Raw genomic sequence first — 21539 nt, forward strand, 5'->3', positions numbered from 1 at the left:
TCAAAAAAAAAAAAAAAAAAGTATTTGCTGTACTCTGGTGTAGAGCGTTACCTCTCCCCCCAAAAATTGCATTTGTACAGTAAATATTTGTATTTACAAATCCAAATGGTAATAGAACAATAATCCAATTATCACCTTCTAGGGACCAGCTGAAAAGATACAATAAGGATTAACATGACATCTGTCTCTATCATGTAAACAACAACTAATTTCACCTCACTTGAAAGATCCTTGATACCCATGTTCATAGGAGCACATCCTATGATGGATTTGCCACTATTTTGCCACTATTGCAGTTGTTATCTATTGCTGTGTTACAAGCCAAACCACTCCAAATGTAGCAGTTTAAAACAACAATTCAAGACCAGACTCCTGTAGGTGGCTCTTACTCAATGCCTCTCATTCAGTTTAGTCAAATGGCTTCCATGCATGGGGCTGGAGTCATCTGAAGGCTAAGATGGACTGAACTCCAAGATGGTTCGCTCACATGGCTTACAGTTGACACTAATCCGCTGAGGTAGTTGACTGGAGTACCTAACCGTGGCCTCTCTATGTGAATTAGGCTTTAAACAGCGTGGCAAAATAGTGGCAAATCCATCACAGAATGTGCTCCTATGAACTGGATTTCAAGAAGGGGAGTATTTTAAGAGAAAGGAAGTAGAAACCATCAGTCCTCTTAAAGGGTAAGCCTAGAACTTGCACAGCAAATCCCATCACATTCCACTCATCAAAGCAGTCACAGGCCAGCTTATGTTCCAAGAGTTGGAGGAATCAATCCACCTCCTCTCAGTGAAGGAGTAATATGTGCATTCAATGAGAGAATAAAATGATGGCACCATCTCGGAAACAATGTACAGTAGCAGGACTGTGACTGTGTGTCCCAGGCTAGAAATCATACATTAAAGCAAGCAGGAGGATAGTAAAGTCAAGGCCTCCAAGGCTGAAACACAGTACAGCCACTCTACCCAACCACTGGGTATCTAGAAAGGCTCACTGGTGAGCAGCCAATCTTTCCAAATTAAAAGCCCTGATAATGATCATCACTTTCTAAATGAGAGGTCTTCAGGAAGATGTGAATGGGAAGGAACAAGGTGCCAAATTTTTCCCAAGGGCTTTTAATTTGGTTAATGTGATTCTACAAAAGATGATCGTATCACTTTCAGACAATTCCGGTAGCAAGTAAGTAATTTCCTTTTACTGCTACAGAGTTAATTTGCGTGTGCAGAAAAAAAAATAATTTAAAAAAAAAAAACCTAATTGTACAAGCTACACTGTGTTCTGAGCCCAGTAGAAGTTGATATCAGCATCATCACCTCTGAGATCTGTTATCTGTAATAGAAACAGCTGTTGTACCTAATGAAAACACTTGAAATTTTCATCTGAAGCAGCAGAATTATAGCAGAACCTCCTAGTTCCACATAGTTAAAGGGTCTGTCAGAATCCCCATTACCTAACACAATTTTCAGGGCTCTACTTTGTTATAGGTCTATAAAAAGCCGATCAAGATGAAATCTGATTCATGAAAGCTGACCTCCTGTCTACATTCTGTTTTCTTTGAAGTTTCTCTAAGAGCCCAGAAAGAGAGGGAATGAAACAAATGTATTTTCTCCTGATTCACCAGAATGGAAATATATTCTTTACAGAGTTTTAGGAAAGTGGTTGTTGTTTTGGTTTGGCTTTGCAGAGTATTTCCTAACGATTAACTCAAGAAAGATAGATGCCTATAGGTTTAGCAATGCAAACATAAAATTACCAGGTTATGATTAAAAAAAAAAAAAAGGTAAATTTTAATGTGTTGGAAAGTCCCCTGCCACAGCATATTTAATTAAGGATAGAACATTTGCTTAGTTTTGTTAAATAACTAAAACACCTGAGGAAACATATTCTTTTGAACATCCCACAAATCCTATTGACACTTTGCTCATTTATGTACTCATCACACATTTACCGGTACCTCCTCTGTGTCAGTCGTCATTCTAGACACTGGAGAAACAGCCGTGAACAAGTGTGCCCTCATAATGTTTACACTGTACTGAAGTAGGCAAACACTGCCTAAAGAAATACAGGATATGTTATAAAGTAGTGAATGCCCCATCGGAGAGAAAGCACAATAGGAAAATGGAAAGTGCCAGAGGAGAGAGCATATCATGCAAATATCAGGTGAAAAACATCCCAAGTAAAGAAAACAGCACATGTGAAACCTGAGATTGGGCCGGGCACAGTGGCTCACGCCTGTAATACCAACACTTTGGGAGGCCGAGGCGGCGGCTCACCTAAGGTCAGGAGTTCCAGACCAGCCTGGCTAACGTGGTGGAACCCTGTTTCTACTAAAAATACAAAAAAATTAGCCAGGCATGGTGGCACGCACCCAGCTACTCAGGAGGCTGAGGCAGAATAATCGCTTGAACCCGGGAGGCGGAGGTTGCAGTGAGCCAAGATCACGCCATTGTACTCCAGCTTGGGTGACAGAGCGAGACTCCGTCTCAAAAAAACAAAACAAAACAAAAAACACCAAACCTGAGATTGGAGTGTGCCAAAATGCACAAGGAACAGCAAACAGGGTAGGGTAAAAAGCTGAATGAGTGAGAGTAGTAAGAGATGAAGTGAGAGGGGACATAATGCTTTGCAAAGAAGCACTCTAATCTGTTAAGTTGGAAATAGATTGAAGAAGGCAAGAATGGAAGCAGGGAAATGAGTTAGTCGGTTATTGCAGTGAGAGCAAAATGGTGGCTTAACCCTTGAACCCAGTGGTAGGAGTGGAGGTAAGAAGTCATCTATTCAGAAGGGCAAAGGCTGATTTAGAGGGAGACTAGTAAAAGAAAACATGAACAAAATAAAACAAGAAAACCCTGAACTAGCATTTTGGAGACTGGGTCAGTCATAAATTAAATCAGAAGCCACTTCCTTTCTCTGGTCCTCGGTGTTCTCATGTGTAAAATAAGGATATTGGGCTGGATGATTCTAAGTCCCCTTGCAGCTCTGATTGAACAGGTCTTTTGAAAATCAGATCATCAAATAAAAGGATAGGAGTTAATATTTTATGAGCTCTTAGTAGGGACCCAAACTCTCCTATTTACTTTACATATACCAAACTCATAATCCTCACGAGAGGTAAAAAGTATAATGTATTAAAAAGAGAAGTTTAGCAGTTTGCCTAAAGTCACACAGCCAGTAAATGGAGCTAGCAAACGATCTGACCCCGGGGGCCTAAACTCTTTCTCGATCAAAGTCCAGGTTTTGTGCTGCCTGAAAAGGCCTGAGTGACTAGCATTGTTGTCTGTATAGTTGAACATTCAGGTGTGAGGCCCTCCAACCAAAGTAGAATTTAGCTATAAACCAGCCCAGTTTGTCTTCAGTTCTCAAAATAAAGTTCTTTCAATCTGAGCTAAAGAGTCACTGAGGAATTTGTGCTTAGTCCACCTCTGTAACTCACTTGTATACGATCCTCCATCTTTGTTCCTTAGTTTTCCATCTATATCCAGAAAGAATACAGAGCCTAAATCTGGAAGTCCTTAACCATTAATTCAGCTTGCATTCGTGGGACAGCGGGCAAGTCATAGCCTTCTGAGAAGCATGATGTGTCCTTACCCACACCACTTTTAGATCCCAATATTTTCTGTTACCATTGAATCCCTAGGTCCCTTGGAGTTTTAAGAACTAGGCTTAAAGTAAATAGAAAAAGGGTTCTTAAAAAAAAAAGTACCAACTGTTAAGTTGGAACACTTCTATTTCTTCTTGTCATAGAATCAAACAGCTAAGCAACACACTGTCTGCAACTAAGAAGAAAAAGTTATTTGCTCTTCATTTATAAAGCCTAAACCTGGCACTGAGAAGATCAGCATTTAACATGACATAAAGTATTGTCTTGTTCTGCTATGGCTCTGGATCACTGATTGAAAACTAAATGAGGAAAATAAAACTTTGTTACATTAAAAGTAATGAGAAAAGTGCTCCAGCATATACTTTCGGACCTGTGAGTTTTCCTGAGGAGAAATACCACTTTAAAATTTCATCTAATATAATATAGTACCTTCTAAGCTTCAATGAATCCAACAAACAGAGTATAGGTAGATCTCTTTAAACCATCCATATGAATTTATTCAAAATTATTTTACTGCTTGTGTTCCTTTTAACCTCAAAATCTTAACTTATGAATCATACTCATTGTGATCATACAGAAATGGCGTTCATTGATATACTAATTTGGTCTTTTCAGATGAAAATGTGATGGAGTTACATGTTACTTAGCAACTCTGTTCTGTTCAAGACTGTTGATGTAGGCAAAGCAAACAGGAGAGAACACAAATTTGGGAAATGGGGCAGGGGCAGTTGGTTGAGAAGGTAGAGGGAAGAGCAAATTGGAACGTGTTATTTACTTTCCATATCAGTATTTAAACCCAAATCCTTCCAGAAACTCTTCTGAGAGAGATTGTACACGTGGCACTATCATTCATCGGCCAGTCATTTGGGCTGATACGTGGCTAGGTTAGTACTTCTGAGAGTACTGCTGTCTTTTCAAAGATTCAGCAGCCATACCATTCATTTGCAAAGCAGTTTTTCCAGCAGTCAGCCTTTTCCTGTGTGTCTTGTTCTTTAAGGAGTCTCTGCAGATTTATTGCAATTTGATTGTGAATCTTCTTGCTTTTGGTTATGGGCTTCCTCATTAGCATATCCCCAAATTCCTTTACAGTGTGTGTGCTCCAAGCACTGCTAAGCAGTTCTGTCCAAGGCGTAGTGCAGATCGTGCAGGGAAAGAAACCTAAGTGCTTTTACTGCTGATCACGCTGGGGAGGAGAGGAAAGGTTCCGAGGACAAGCGGGGAGGGAGACAAGGCCCAAGGGGCTGAAAGAGGCCAGGTTCCTGGGACAAACGAATCTGTGTCAATGGCATCCAGGCCAGCAACTGCAGTGGAAGAGCCTTAACTAAAGTCCTGGCAGAGCCTCGTGATTGTGGTCAGAAGCTAAATCCTGGAGCAATCGGACCCGGGAAGGGAGGACCTCATTTTCAGATGTTTACAGAGCAAAGCCCAAGCCTCGCCTGCAGAATGGAGAAAGCTGAAAGCCTTGGTCTGGCCATCTTTCCCACCACAGTGCGATGCTCCAAATCTAGATGGTGAACTTCAATTATCATTTAAACCAACATCTTTCTCCTCTGACTTCAAGGGAAAAGTATAAGGTTAATAGGTAAAACATTTTCAGCAGCTGCATTTCCTAATCACCCACTTCCCACCTGTGCTTGGCCTTGCCTCCAAAACTGGAAACACCTCTTTTAAGTGCTTTGTTGGCTGAAAATACTGTCTTCTAAAACTTTGATGATTTGGCAGGAAACCTCTGCAGCAGAAGTATTTCTGTGCAGGTGGCAAATCGTGGCATAGCCCTCATCTAGGGAGCATGTATCCAGGAGCTTGGCCACTTTTAAACAAGAATTTATCAAGGGGCAGACAAAGCTAATCTGCCACCATTCACATGTACCTAATAAAATACTGTGTTACCACACACATTATCAAACTATGTTAGTTTGTCTGAAGCTTGCTTTTTAATAACTATCACAATTGGAACAAGCTATAGAAAAATGTATTTCAGATAATTAATGATGATGACAGATGTTATCAGTTTTTATTCCTGATGTCTTAGTGTGTGCCAAGCATTTCAATACATTATCACATTTAATATGATTGCAACAACCCTATAAGAGAGACGTCTCTCTTGAAAGATGAGGAAAAATAGCTGTGTAGAATTAAAAAAACAAGTCCGACTTTGTTGTGACAGGGTTTAGTTTTGAATCAGATTTGTTTGGGTCAAAGGCTTGTTCTTAATTGTTAGCTCGCACACTTATATTAAACCAAACAAAGCTGCCACAAGTCAATGGCACAAAGAACACTGCCTGACCTAAGTTCAGATTCCGTAAGACAGCCAATGAGACAACCTTTGAGTCTGCTTTTTGGCAGGGAATCCTTTGTTCATCACTAGGTCACAGCTTGCTGCCCATCTGGCGACTTGCCCACACTGCTTCGTGGTAGCTGCCTAACCCACTGCACTTCCCTGAGTCATGATGCTCTTACTGTCCTCCCTTACCATCCTTCCCTTTGTAGACATATCATGTTAAGGTTTGCTTTGGTAGCTCACTATTTTCCCTCTTTCTGCAACTTCAGAACTTCAAGGAAACAGCTTAGAAGTCTAGACATTTCTGCAGTCTACTTACTGTTGCCCTGAGGGTCACCCTCTGGTGAATAATCTGAATTATCATCTGCAAATGCATTAGGCTTTCAGTGAAAACACAATTTTATAAGCATATATTGCCATAACCCCTCCAAGTTTTACCATCACAACACAGGGGGTCTTGAGGCTGGAAGTGGACCAACACAAAGTCTACCACCTCCACTTCCTGAGCACTTTCTCTCCCTGATCCACTTATGAGCTAATTTATGGAAGTGACTAAAACAGAAATTGGAAATGCTCATATTAGTCCAAACCTATTAGAGGAGTTTTATCTTTGCAAAAGTTTTTCAAAATACATCTTTCAAAATTTCAGTGTGATATTCTGGTGAGAGGAGTGGAAACATATATCTCAATTGTATTTTGAACTGAAGAGTAAGTTTGTAGTTCCTTCTACACATTGCTTCCTTTAAATTACTAAGAGTGTCTTCTTTGCTTGGCAGCCCAGCATTTTATTGCCTGTCTTTTATACATTAAGTTTTGCAATCCTTTATAATTCTGGAGAATAACAGAATAACAGCTTATACCACTTGGTAGCTAAATGAACCATAGGACATCTTCCATTCTGTATTGAAAGTGGGATTAATATGGAGTTCAGAGCAATTGACTTGTAGCTCATTCAGTCATTTATAGTGTACTCATTATACCTTTCATCTTTGGGAGAAGGGCAAAAATAAAAGTGCCTGTACATGCAGCTTTAAAGGAAGATATGGATCATTTATCCTTCTGATTATGATTTTCTTAAAATGATACCTGTGGAGAAGGGGACAAGACTGGAATCTAAAACACACACAAATTCCACAGCAAAATATACCCATGTCTCTCAGCATCATCAAAACTGAATTAAACTAATGTGTACTCTACCAAAATGACTTTCTGCTGGAGAATAGACTCTGGAGAGGAACATGAGAGGACTAGTGAGGAGTGTGGACATAGTGGACATATGTTGGAGAGATCCTAACTTAGATGTAGAATAAAGTAAGACCTATCTCTTATTACAAGAAATCTGAAAGGCTTTTAACTTCCAAAGACCTCTTATGGAAAGAAGGCCCCTTCAGCTGTACAATAGGTGATTCACTTTATCACATTGATAAAGGTATCTAGAAGCAACTGGTCAAACTGATTTGAGAAATGAAAGCACATCTTCCTAAGGCACAGGGGTCAAAATCATTTTTTAAAAACCTGTGATAGAGTATTTCTACTTTGAAGAATATGGAGCAGATGTGCTTTCCCCCATTCACCCCATTACATACAATTAAAATTCCTAGGTATGGCTGGGCATGGTGGCTCATGCCTGTAATCCCAGCACTTTGGGAGGCCAAGGTGGGCAGATCACCTGAGGTCAGGAGTTCGAGGCCAGCCTGGCCAACATAGAGTGAAACCCCATCTCTACTAAAAAAATACAAAAATTAGCTGGGTGTGGTGGCACATGCCTGTAGTCCCAGCTACTTGGGAAGCTGAGGCAGGAGAATCACTTGAACCTAGGAGGCGGAGGTTCCAGTGAGCCGAGATCATGCCACAGAACTCCAGTCTGGGTGACAGACCAAGACTCCGTCTCTCAAAAACAAAAAAACAAGGTATCCCAATCTTTCTATCCTAATAGGGTAGTGTCAGAGAAGAACAAATAGGGAGTCTAGACTTTTATCCCCAGTAGGAAGTAAATCTCTCCTTTTCCTTCCCCATTCTTGCTGGTATGGTGTTGGATGAGACCTGGTAGAAAGTCAGGATTTTTAGCACCCAGCAATGGTAGTGAGTCTTCTCCCACAATGTCGTGTCAGTGAAAGCCATGTGGGAAACAGTGATAAAACATTCCTACCCTCCAAACCACGAAGGTATCAGTGGAAACCCAGTGAGGAGCTTGAACTCCCATCCCCAACCAGAAGTAATGAGAAGCCTCTCCATCAGGTGTTATGGAGGGTGAATTGGGAACCTGAACTTCTGTTTCCACGTGGAAGTAATGAGGCAGATCCCTCGTAACAAAATACCCAAAATGTCCAGACTTAAAAGATCACTCATCATACCAAGAACTGGAAAGATCTCGAACTGAATGAAGAGAGATAATCAATGACTGCCAAAAGAGATGTCAAATATATTAGAATTATTGACATTTTAGGCCGGGTGTAATGGTTCATGCCTCTAATCTCAACACTTTGGGAGGCCAAGGTAGGCAGATCACTTGAGACCAGGAGTTTGAGACCAGCCTGGCCATCATGGCAAAACTCCATCTTTACCAAAAATACAAAAATTAACAAGGCATGGTGGCACATGCCTGTAATCCCAGCTACTCAGGAGACTGAGGCAGGAGAATCGCTTGAACCCGTGAGGTGGAGGTTGCAATGAGGCGAGATCTTGTCATTGTACTCCAGCCTGGGCAATAGAGCGAGGCTCTGTCTCAAAAAAGGAAGAATTATCTGACATTTTAAAGCAGGCATTATAAAAATGCTTTAATGAGCAATTACAAACACATTTAAGTGAGAAAAATAGTCACAGCAAATAAACAGGAAGTATCAGCAAAGAAAGAGAAAGTATAAAGAAAAACTAAATAGAAATTTTAGAACTGAAAAAAAAAAATAACAAACAAAAAATGTACTGGATGGACTCAATAGCAGAATGAAAGGGACAGAGGAAACAATCAGTGAAAGAACGATAGGACAATAAAAATTACCCAATCTTGGCCGGGCGCGGTGGCTCAAGCCTGTAATCCCAGCACTTTGGGAGGCCGAGACGGGCGGATCACGAGGTCAAGAGATCGAGACCATCCTGGCTAACACGGTGAAACCCCGTCTCTACTAAAAAATACAAAAAAAAAACTAGCCGGGCGAGGTGGCGGGTGCCTGTAGTCCCAGCTGCTCGGGAGGCTGAGGCAGGAGAATGGCACAAACCCGGGAGGCGGAGCTTGCAGTGAGCTGAGATCCGGCCACTGCACTCTAGCCTGGGGACAGAGCGAGACTCCGTCTCAAAAAAAAAAAAAAAAAAAATTACCCAATCTTAGGCCAGGCACGGTGGCTTATGCCTGAATCCCAGCACTTTGAGAGGATGAGGCGGGCAGATCATGAGGTCAGGAGTTCGAGTCCAGCCTGGCCAACATAGTGAAACCCCATCTCTACCAAAAATACTAAAAATTAGCTAGGCATGGTGGCATGTGCCTGTAATCCCAGCTACTCAGGAGGCTGAGGGAGAATTGATTGAATCCAGGAGGCAGAGGTTGCAGTGAGCCAAGATCACACCATTGCACCCAAGCCCAGGTAACAGTGTGAGACTCCACCTCAAAAAAAAAAAAAAAAAAAAAAAAAAAATTGCCTATTCTTAACAACAAAGAAAAAATAAACTAAAAAAAGCCTCTGGGGTCTGTAAGACTGTAACAACAGATCTAACATCCATGACATCAGAGTTTCAGAGGAAGAGTAAGAGCAGGCAGGATGAAAAAAGTTCTCAAAGAAATAATGGCTGAAAACTTCCCAAATTTGGCAAAAGACAAAACTATAAATTTAAGAAGTTCAGTGGATGTCAACTAGGATAAGCGCAAAGAAATTCATACTAGGATATATCATAGTCAAACTTCTGAAGACTATTAGCAAAAATATCTTAAAAGCAGCAAGAGGGAAATGATGCCTTATCCATACGAAAAAATAAATGACAATGGCTTTCTCATAAGAGACTATGGAGGCCAGTGGGAAGTGGCATAATATTTTTCAAGCACTAAAAGAAAAGAATTACCAATCCAATGCAAACATCTTTCAGGAATAAGGAAGAAATTAAGACATTCTCAGATGAAGGAAAACTGAGAGAATTCATCATCAGAAAACCTACTCCAAAAGAAGAGTTAAATAAAGTTTTCTGAATAGAAAGGAATCAAAAGAAACACCTAGAAATATCAAAAAGGCTGAAAGAACACAGTAAGTAAAAGTATGACTAAAAATTATACACTTTTCTTCTCTTCATCATATTTGGTGGGGAAAGCAAAAATAATAACATTGCTTAATGTAGTTCTCAATTTATATAAAGGATTTAAGATAATTATAAATGGGAGAGGGTGAAGAGACAAAGAAAGAAATGATTCTATACTTCAAATTTAAAATGAACACACATACATATTTTACATACACACATATAATGTAATATCTAGAGCAAATACTTAAAAAGCTATACAAAAGATATATCAAAAACTCTGGTTAAGTCAAAATGGAATTCTTAAAACTGTTTAAGTAACCTCAGAAAGGTAGGGGGATAAAACAGAAGCAACAACCAAAGAAAATAAAAATAAAATGGCAGACTAAGGTCTAACATACCAATAATTACACTAAATTTAAGTGGCCTAAATACACTAATTGGAAGATAGAGACTGGCAAAATATTCAGAATATGACCCAAATATTCTGTCTACAAACTCCCTTCAAATGTGATGACATAGAAAGTTTAAGGGTTAAAAGATATAAAAAGAAATATCATGTAAACTTTAACAAAAGGAAAGTAGTAGTGGTTATATTAATATCAGACAAAGGAGACTTCAAGCAAAGAAAGTTACCAGAGACAGGGAGGGATATGATATTCTATAATAATAAAAGTATCAATCCACCAAAAAGACAAAGCAATTCTAAGTGTGTATGCACAAACAACAGGGTCTGCAAAATATATGAAGCAAAAATCGATGGGACTAAACAAAAAATAGACATGTCCACAATTATAGTTGGAGATTTCAACTGCCCTTTCTCAACAACTGATAGAACAACTAAACAGAAAATCAACAAGAATATATAATAACCCAATAACACCATCAAGCAACAGAATCTAATCAACATTTATGTGCCCATGGAACATGCACCAAAATAAATGCTATTCTGGATCATAACAAACTTAAACAAATTTCTAAAAACTGAAATCATAAAGAATGTGTTCTACAACTGCAATGGACGCAAACTAGAAGTCAATAACAGAAAAATCTCCAAATACTTGGATAGTTCATGGATCAAAAATGAAGTCTCAAGGGAAATATAATAATATATTGAACTGAATAAAAATGAAAATATAACATATCAAAATTTGTGGGATATAGGTAAAAGAGCAATGAGAGAAAAATTCATAGCACTAAATGCATATATTATAAAAGAAGAAACTATCTCAAATCAATAACTCAAGTCCAAGTTCAAAAACCTAGAAAAAGAAGGGCAAAATAAATACAAAGCAAGCAGAAGGAAGAAAACAATAAGGATTAAACTAGCAATCAACGGAAATGAAAACAGAAAAATAGAGAAAACCAATGCCACAAAGAAGTGGTTCTTTGAACGGGTTAGTAAAATTAAAAAAAAAAAAAAATCTAGCAAGACTAATGAATAAAAAAGGGAGAAGACACAAATCACCAATACCAGGAATGAAATGGAACATCACTACAGATGCTGCAGACAGTAAAAGGATAAGAGAATCTTTAGAACAATTCTACATATATAAATTTGACAACTTTGATGACATATACCAATTCCTGAAAAAATATGCTACCACCACTCACCCAATATAAAATAGTTTCATTAACCCTCTAACTATTCATAATTATAAACACCCCAGAAATCTCCAAGCCTAGATGGTTTCACTGGATGATTCTGCCACACATTTAAAGAATTAACACCAATTCTGCAGTTTCTTTCAGAGAATACAAGAGTAGCAAAGCCTTCCCAATTCATGTTATAAAACTAGTATTATCCTAATACCAAATCAGACAAAAATAGTACCAAAAAAATTTACAAACCAATAGCTCTCTTAAATATAGAGGCAAAAATCTTAATATTATTAACAAATAGAAATTAGCAATATGTTTAAAATTACATACCATAACTAATTGGGATTTATCCCATAGATGCAAGGATGTTTGAATATTTCAAAATCAGTACAATCTACCATATAAACAGATTACACAAGAAAAATTACATTATATAAATTGATGCAGAAGAAACATTGGACAAAATTGACACGCATTTATGATTTAAAAAATACTCAGAAAACTAGAGATAAAGGGGAACCTCCTCAAATTGTTAAAGAGCATCTCCAAAAATTCTACAGTTAACATTACACTTAATAGTGAAAGAATAAAATCTTTCCCTCTAAAATCAGGAAGAGGGAAAGGATATTAGCTTTCACCACTCTTATTCAACATAGTGCTGGAAATTCTAGCCATGGCATTAAGGCACAAAAAGGAAACAAAAGGCATGTAAAACAGAAAGAAAGAAAGAAATCTGCCCTTCCCTATTTGCAGATAACATAATTGTCTACATAAAAACCCCCCCCCAAAAAATGAGTTCAGCAACATTGCAAGATACAAAACAAATGTACAAAACTCAGTTGTATTTTTATGTAATAGCAGTGATCAGGGACACTAAAATTTAAGACAGTATTATTTACAGTTACTCAAACAAATGAAATACTTTGGTGTGAATCTAGCAAAACATCTACAGGACTTGTATGCCTAAAATTACAAAACAGTGATGAAAGAAATCAAAGCTCTAAATAAATGGAGAGATATACCATGTTTATGGATTGAAAGATCTGACATAATATAGACATTGAACTCTCAAATTTGATATACAAGACTTTTTATATAGCTTCAGTAATCAAGAATTTGTGTACTGGTGGATTAACACAAAGCTCAATGGAACAGAATAGAGAACCCAGAAATAAACCCATATATCCTCTGCTGATTTTTTTTATAAAGGAGTAAAAGCAATTCAGTGGAACAAAAATAGCATTTTCAACAAATGATGCTGGAACATTTACACATCTGTAGACCAAAAATAAAAGAAAACCAAAACACAGCCTTGACCTAATCCTTATACTTCATACAAAAATTAACTCAAATTAGGTCATAGACTTAAATGCAAAATATAAAACTATAAAACTTCTACAAAACAATAGGAAAAATCTATGGGATTTTGGTCTATGCAAACTTCTTAGACTTGACACCAAAAGCACAATCCATAAAGGTTAATTTATAAATTAGACTTCATCAAAATTAAAAATTTTATCTGTGGAAGGACTCTGTTTAAAAAAAAAAAAAAAGGATGATAAAAAAGCTCAGCATGAGAGAAAATACTTGCAAACCCCACATCCAACAAAAGACTAATCTATATACAGATTCTATAAAGAGCTCTCAAAATTCAGGAGTAAAAAAACCAGTCCAATTTGAAAATGACAAAAGATATGAACAGACATTCACCAGGGTGAATGACAAGTTAGCATGTTAAAACATGTTCAACATCACTAGCCATTAAGGAAATGCAAATTAAAACCACAATGAGATGTCACTACACACCTATTAAAATGGCTAAAATGAGCAATAATGACAATACTAAATGCTGGTAAGGACACAGATTAGACACAAATTAGATCACTAATACATTACTAATGTGATGTAAAATGGCACAACCACTGTGGAAAATAACATGACAGTTTCGGGCGCGGTGGCTCACGCCTGTAATCCCAGCACTTTCGGAGGCCAAGGCGGGCAGACCACGAGGTCAGGAGATCGAGACCATCCTGGCTAACACGGTGAAACTCCCTCTCTACTAAAAAATACAGAAAAGTAGCTAGGCGTAGTGGTGGGCACCTTTAGTCCTAGTTACTCGGGAGGCTGAGGCGGGAGAATGGTGTGAACCTGGGAGGTGGAGGTTGCAGTGAGCAGGAGATTGCGCCACTGCACTCCAGCCTGGGTGACAGAGTGAGACTCCATCTCAAAAATAAATAAATAAATAAATAAATAAATAAAGCTAAATATAACCTAGGGATAACATCACTATTATAAAGCCTAAGATCAGTGCTTGAGATATTTGGCAGATGCTGCACCTGATCAGCTGGCACCACCCGGACAGATAAACGGGCTCATCTGACCTTGTGGCCTCCACCCTGAACTGACTCAGCACAAGACAGGTTCGACTCCCTTTGATTTCATTTCCAATCCAACCAATCAGCACTACTGAAAAAAAAAAAATTAAATATGCAGCTCCCATATAACCTAGAAATTGCCCTCCTGGGCTTTTATCCCAGAAAAATAAAGACTTATGTTCAAACAAAGACCTGTATACAAATGTTTATAACTTATTTTACAATAGCCCAAATTATTGTAACTTATTTTACAATAACCCCAAACTGGAAATAATCTAACTATCCTTTAAAGCATGAATGGTTAAACAAACTGGTTAATTCATACCATGGAATATTAGTCAGTGATAAAAAGAAATAAACCATTGATACAACAACCTGAATAAATCTCCAGAGAAGTGTAGAGTTATATACTATATAATTCCATTTAGATAACCTCCTTGCAATAACAAAATTATATAAATGAAGAACCTATGGCCAGGCACGGTGGCTCACTTCTAATCCCAGCACTTTGGGAGGCTGATGCAAGCGGATCACTTGAGGCCAGGAGTTCGAGACCAGCCTGAGCAACATGGCAAAACCCTGTCTCTACCAAAAATACAAAAACTAGCCTACTGTGGTGGCACATGCCTGTAATCCCAGCTACTCAGGATGCTGAGGCAAGAGAATTACTTGAACCCAAGAGGCAGAGGTTACTGTGAGCCAAAACTATGCCGATTGGGTGACAGAGCGAGACTGTCTCAAAAAAGAAAAAGAACTTACTATTGTATTAGTGGTTGCCAGGGCTTAAGAAGAAGTTAGGGACCAGGAGGAAAACAGATGGCTATAAAAAGGCAACATGAGAGATCTTTGTGGTAATATAACTGTTCTGTGTCTTGACTGTATCAATGTCAATATCCTGGCTGTAGTATTCTACAGTTTTGCAAGATATTACCACTGACGGACACTGGGTAAAAATTATGCTGGGTCTTACTGAATTACTTTTTACTGATGTGTGTGAATCCTCAATTATCTCAAAACAAAAGTTTAATTTAATAATATATATTCAAACCTTCAGATAAATCTTACCAAAATGAATTTTTTTAAAACTATGATACATGGTACCTTAGCCTGTTCAGGCTGCTATAATAAAATGCCATAGACTGGGTAGCTTATGAACAACAGAAATTTATTTTTCATCATTCTAGAGGCTGGAAAATCAAGGCAGTGGCAGACTCAGTGTCCACTGAAGGCCCCTTTTCTGGTTCATAGATGGTGCCTTCTAGCTGTGTCTTCACATGGTGGACAGAGCAAACAAGTTCCCTTGGGCCTCTTTTCATAAGAGCACTAATGCCATTCACGAGAGCTCCATTCTTGTGACCTAATCACCTCCCAAAGATCTTACATTCTAATACTATCACTTTGGGAGTTCGAATTTCAACATATGAATTTGGGGGCACATAGACATTCAGACTATAACACATAGTTTCCTGGACTATCTGATAGCAAAATTTCATAAGAGTTTCTAAGTCTATATTAAACACACTGAAAAGACTTATCATTATGGGTATTTTCAAGAGTTGGTGATATAGTTTGGCATTTTTTTTTGCATGTTTCATAAAATCTCAGGGGTAGGTACCCCAGATTTTTATGTTACACTCTTATGACAAAAAACTAAATAATATACCAAATTCACTAAATGAAAAAGGAAAAACTTAGGGGCTTGTCTGTCTGTTTGAATACTAGCCCAAAGCTAAAGGAAACTGCTGTATTATGAATAGTGGAAACAACTCCGTTTCAGAAACTAAGTTTATTTTAGAAATTAATTTCAAGCCTATTTGAAAACAACTGTAATTCTAATAAGAATTAAAATTCAAACCATTTTGGATGATAAATATTTAAAAGCTTTTGGTCTGGAAATAAAACTGAAACAGAGCAAAGAAACTAATGTTATCAAATCCACTGTGGTGGGGTGAAATGTCTGTTTTGCCGAGAGGATTTTGGTCCAAACTGCTAATCACTGAAACACATTCCCATTCTGTAACTACCACTATAGTCATATAAGCCTGATATTTATTCCTGATGAATTTTATTCCTATTTCCTCAACTTTCTTCTTTAAAAAAATCTTTTAAAGCTTTAATTTAAAAAATTATTTGAGCACTCAATTCCTAAGGCATGAACATGTGCAAGCAAACCCATATAAACACACCTAATCCTCTCTCCTTGATTCAGACTACATGAAATTTAATAGGAAGCCTAAATTCAAGCCCAGCATCTTCCTTCTCAGTATAATTTACTTGTTCATTCATGTTTGAGATCAACTTCTTCTCACAGCCATTACTGGCAAGAGAGAAGCCTGGTTCCCAAGGTATACACTACGCCTGTGCCAAGGGGCATCAACCAAGTAGGGAACATCAGTGGGAAATGAGTGTTTCAGAAAGGATCAAAGTCATGTTTGAGAGGAAAATTATAATTTAATTGCTCTTCCCTTCACTTTGTGGCTTAGTAGTTATATTCAGATGCTAGGACTGCCATATCAAAGTACCAAAAACTGAGGGGCTTAAATAACAGAAATGTATTGTTTCACAATTCTGGAGCATAAGAATCTGAAATCAGTGTCTTCAAGGTTGGGTCCTCCAAGGGCTGTGAAGAAGGAACTGTTCCATGCCTCTCCCCTAGTTTCTGGTGATTTGCTGGCATTCTTTATCGTACCTTGGCTTGTGGGGGCATCACCCCAATCTCTACCTTCCTCTTCACATGGTATTCTTCCTGTGTGTGCATCTGTCTCCAAATGTCCCTGTTTTATAATGACACCAGTCATTTTGGATTAGGGCCTGCCCTAAGGACCTCATTTTAACTTGATTAGCTATGTAAATACCTCCAGATAAGGCCACATTCGAAAGTACTGGGTATTTTAACACGTAAATTGAGAGGGGGACACGATTCAGCCCATAATAGTAGTGTTTAAATGTGAATTAAAAGGCTTTGAGAAACTGGCTGATGACAATTTCTTTACTCTTTGATATGGGTTATGACCAACAGTCATATGATGGGTCAGAACCTGCCCTCCGACAGAGATAGTTCATTCCCCTCCATCATTAGACAGCCTAAAATTCTCTGCAAGCTCATTTGGTCTAATGTCCATATCACTGTAATGTCAAGTCAGCATTGGCACATATATACACACACAAAAATGTTATCTGCCCATTTTGCAAAGGGAAAGTTAGACCCAGAATTACCAAGTAGCCTATCTGATACAGTTAAGCAAGTAGATTCTGTACCAAAGAGAGTCTAATAAAGCCTCTGCTTCAAAAACTGTGTACTTTCTTGTGTATTTTCTTGTATACTTACATATTTCTTTGTATTTTATTTTCCCAAGGGCTTTACAGAAATTTCTATCATTTGCAATCTGTTCTTCTAGTTATATGAATCTATTTTCTCTTTAACCAGCATTTTTCTTTCCTTGACATAAAAAAAAAAAAGAAAAGAAAGAACCAGCTTTTCTAAAAAACATGTTGCAGCTCTCCTACACGTCAGTAAGTATAGAAGCTAAAATTGACTTACTTTGCTGCATATTGTGTCATTCATCTAATGGTGTAATCTAAGAGAATAACCTCTGATTTGAAAATGTGAGTACTCATTTTTAGGACTAGACTACTTGGATCTGATATGGTTGTAAGTCACAGAATTTTATGACCAGATGTGTCTCTGGAAATTATCCAGGCCAATCCTCTTTTAATACCAACTGTTGGTGAAAACTGAAGTTCAGAAAGGCCAAGTAATTTCCCTGGGGTCATAGAGTAGGGTTAGAAGCCAACCCAAGAGCAGAATTCAACATTCCTGCTGACTCCTCATCCAGTGCCCTTTCTACTCCTGGCTGTTTCAAGTATACAGGCAACACCTTGTCGTAACCTTGCTTGTCTTGACAGTCTTAAAGCTAAACAATGGTAAAAGAATGGTGGCATGAGAAAGTCATGTTTATTTAATTTATAGAGGAAAAGAAGGCCTTCTGATATCCTTCATTCCAGGCATCACTTAAATATGGAAAAAACACATGGTTTTCTGAATCTCTTCAACTCTTTTATCAGAGAGTAGGATTACTGAGGGTCTACAATATCCTAGGTTTTAGAAATAGTGGACAACATGGACCTGGTCCCTGCCTTATGGAGCTGAAAGTCCAGATGAGAAGACAGATATTATATAAATCATTATAAACAATTAAGTTTAAAAATTATGATATCTAAAGAGATGAAAAAATGTTACTGAGACAACCAACTTGGCCTCAGTTCTAAAGGAAGACTTCCCTGAGGCATTGATGTTTGACCTGAAATCCAGAGGATATGTAAGTGTTCTAATGGACATGTTCCATTAGGAAGATGGAGGGGACATAGAACAGTGCATGGCTGTGCTCCGATAATTGAGAGATGTCCCCCACAGCTAAAGCAGATGGATTGATGTTAGTGCCAGAGATGCAAGTGAAACCTGATAACCCAGGTATACAGGTGTATAGGCCATGGTAAGAGTTTAGAAATCCATTTAATGTAATTTGAGCAAGGGAAAGATGTGAGATCAGATTTATCTGTTTAAAAGTTCATTCTGGCATCTTTATGAGATGGATTAAAAGCACAGGAGGGAGACAGGCCAGGTAGGAGATGAACATACAGGCCAGATACAGCACACACATAATATGTGGTCTGGACCTGCCCAGTTAATTCAGCAGAATTCTTTTTTTCCAGTGACATATCTTGTGTTTCTTGTCTTTTTAAAATAAAATGCAAACCTGTTACTAAATACTACGCTTAATGAATACAATTGTTTTTAAAAGACAGCAGATACCTAATGGATATTTAAAAACAATTATTTCACTGTCTTATTGAAGGAAGCTTTTTTACTGCATTAGAATTGTAATTTTAAATTATATTTGGGCTAATTGCAAATATTCTCATTGTAAAGAGCTTTGATTTAAATAATATATTGTCGGTACAAATAATGTGAATGAATCATCAACTCAACTATTGAAGTAATGGTAAGCTGCCATCCATTGTATTTGCACTGATTGTGCTCCATGTTAATTTTTAAATGTCTTACTTTGGTGAAAATCAGATATTGTGTATGTACGTGTGTGTGTGTGTGTGTGTATGCGCGCGCGCATGTGTGTATGGAATACATAGAATAATGCATTGACTTCATGGAGGAATCCAAGAATATTCTGTCAAATGATTTTGATGTGTCCTGCAGTGATCAGACATCATAAAAAACAATGTGCTTTTTAAAAAATGTACCTGAAATAGTTTTTACAAGAGTTTCAAAAAGAATAGTTTTCATATAAATAATTTATCTTGTTTTCTTAAAAAAAAAACAGTGGACAGTTTATATCACTAGTATGATATAAGATCTAAGCATAACATATGGATGAGTGCTACCATTTATTATTCTCTTTTTGACAATCTGAATCATCCTTTGGATATTACTCTGAATGATAAATCAAGCAATTTAAAAGTGGAACTCAAAATTGGAAAATTGAAGTTGTAAGTGCTTTTATCTTAAGTAGATGATACGTTCACGTACCTTGAATAGTAAGTGCTCTAGCTTTGAGTTAACTTTATGACAATGAGCTCTTCAGTGAGTAATGTTAGGCTAATGCAATATGCAGGTCCTAGGAGTCAGGGTTAAGTATGAATTGTATATCTACTGACTTTCATGAGAACTCAATTCAGCATATGTGTAAACTTCTATTCTATAGTTTTTTTCTGACAAACAGTATGATACATTCTATCAACTGCCATTGAATAATTGTAAGTTTTCTTTGAAGAAAGACTAATTCTTTTTCAAGAATTGTTGTGTCTATCATTATTTTATCTTATTCCCTGGAGTGTGGCATTTTTTAAGAGAATGCATTCTTTCAGAATTTCATTTTGATTGAAAGGAGAAATGATTCCTGCCAAGACTATACAAACATTCATTTTTCTCCCATGTTGGTTAGGGGCATCTAAATGCTAGAATCTCTGGCTTTGAGAGAAGTAAGTTTGTTTGTTTGTTTTCACTCTTATTGTTGGCAAAGGAGATGGAGAAAAGGCTTGCCATGGATTAATCTTTTACCGTTCACTTTCTTTTGAAATCCCTGGTTTTACTGACCATTAAAAACTGCATGGTGACAGTAATCCCCATTTCCATTCCAACAGCTTGGACCAAGTGATAAAGCAAACTCCTGTGCTTCTGCTTTGCTTTAAGTTAGTAAAACAGGGGGACCTGTAATGGAAACAGAAGGAGGCTTTTGTGTTTAATCATTTCTGTTTCTGCCAGTTCTGTTCCAACATGGATTTGTATGTGCCATTTATTTTAAATACCTCACCATTTTTTATAAGTATACAAAACCCAGGATACCAACAACAAATCTTGTTGCATCTGTTTATTTCTTCTAGGTTGGACAAATTGAAGATTTTCTATACCAATTAGAGGACAGTTTCTTAAAAACTAAAAAACTGAGAACGGCTCGAAGGCAAAAAACAAAAATGAAGCGACTTCAAATTGTTCAGCAAAGCTAGTCATTAGGGAGCAGGCACTACCACTAACACATCCCAGAAGAAGAGGCAAGGGCACCCATCCCAGTGCCCACCTAGCACTGTGACAGCTGGATAACAAAAACTTGTCACCAAAAGAAAGAGGTGGTATTCCCCTCAGTTCATCTTTACCGAAGACACTCTATGCTTCATTAATCTCAACTGACAGCAATAAATATTCTCAGCAAGTTTGACTTGACTTTTGTTCAGATTTTTCTTGTTTAAAGAGCTTATAAAATAACCATTGATACCTCTTTCACTGCCTTGATCTTTCAAAATGGATGAAGGTATACCAGGTCTACCCAATAATGTTTATAGTATACATCTATAATCATGGGCATTCATTAAGAATTATTCACGGGCCACCTACAGATATAGAAAACAATATAAATGCAAAATTGAACTTATAAAAGTTATAATGTACTTTCCCAACTCTTATAACGATAGTCATACATGGTATGGCGGCTGACATCAGTTAAGTTTTCTCATTAAGTGGTTGTTTTCCTCTAGATCCTTTATGTTGTATTTTCTCTGCCCCTTAAGCTATGCAACACAAATTTGACAAGGTAGTCAAGTTTGCATATGTTTGACAAGGTAGTGAGTTGATAGCCATCACTGAAGACCTCAACTGATGCCAACAAAAAGATTTGAGAATAGAATAAGGAGGAAGAGCCCAGATCCTGAGTAAAATAGGAAAACATATTTTGTTTAATAGTGAAAAATAAATAGAATTTTGAAATACATTGATAAAAGCTCAAAAAATAAAATGAAACCAATCAAAATTTCCCAGCAGAAGTAATAGACTAAATGATTTATAACAGTTTATCCAATCTTAACCTAATAACATACAAAAATTTATAATATTAAAGCTAGAGGCATCATACTACTGGATTTCAAAATAGATTACAAAGCTATAGTGATC

At 37.5% G+C, this 21539-nt stretch overlaps 1 protein-coding gene across 1 annotated transcript in view; it reads left to right on the forward strand.

The window, feature by feature from the left end:
• SPATA16 (spermatogenesis associated 16) overlaps nucleotides 1-20816 on the forward strand; it is a 254511-nt gene extending 233695 nt beyond the window's left edge. Inside the window, exon 11 of the mRNA XM_003894819.5 lies at nucleotides 20480-20816. Within this exon, the coding sequence (XP_003894868.4) occupies nucleotides 20480-20602 (123 nt within the window). The 3' untranslated portion in view covers nucleotides 20603-20816. The remainder of the gene's footprint in view (nucleotides 1-20479) is intronic.
• The last annotated feature ends 723 nt before the right edge of the window (nucleotides 20817-21539 follow it).

Source organism: Papio anubis, chromosome 2, assembly GCF_008728515.1.
Source record: "Papio anubis isolate 15944 chromosome 2, Panubis1.0, whole genome shotgun sequence".
NCBI classification, from domain to species: Eukaryota; Metazoa; Chordata; class Mammalia; order Primates; family Cercopithecidae; genus Papio; species Papio anubis.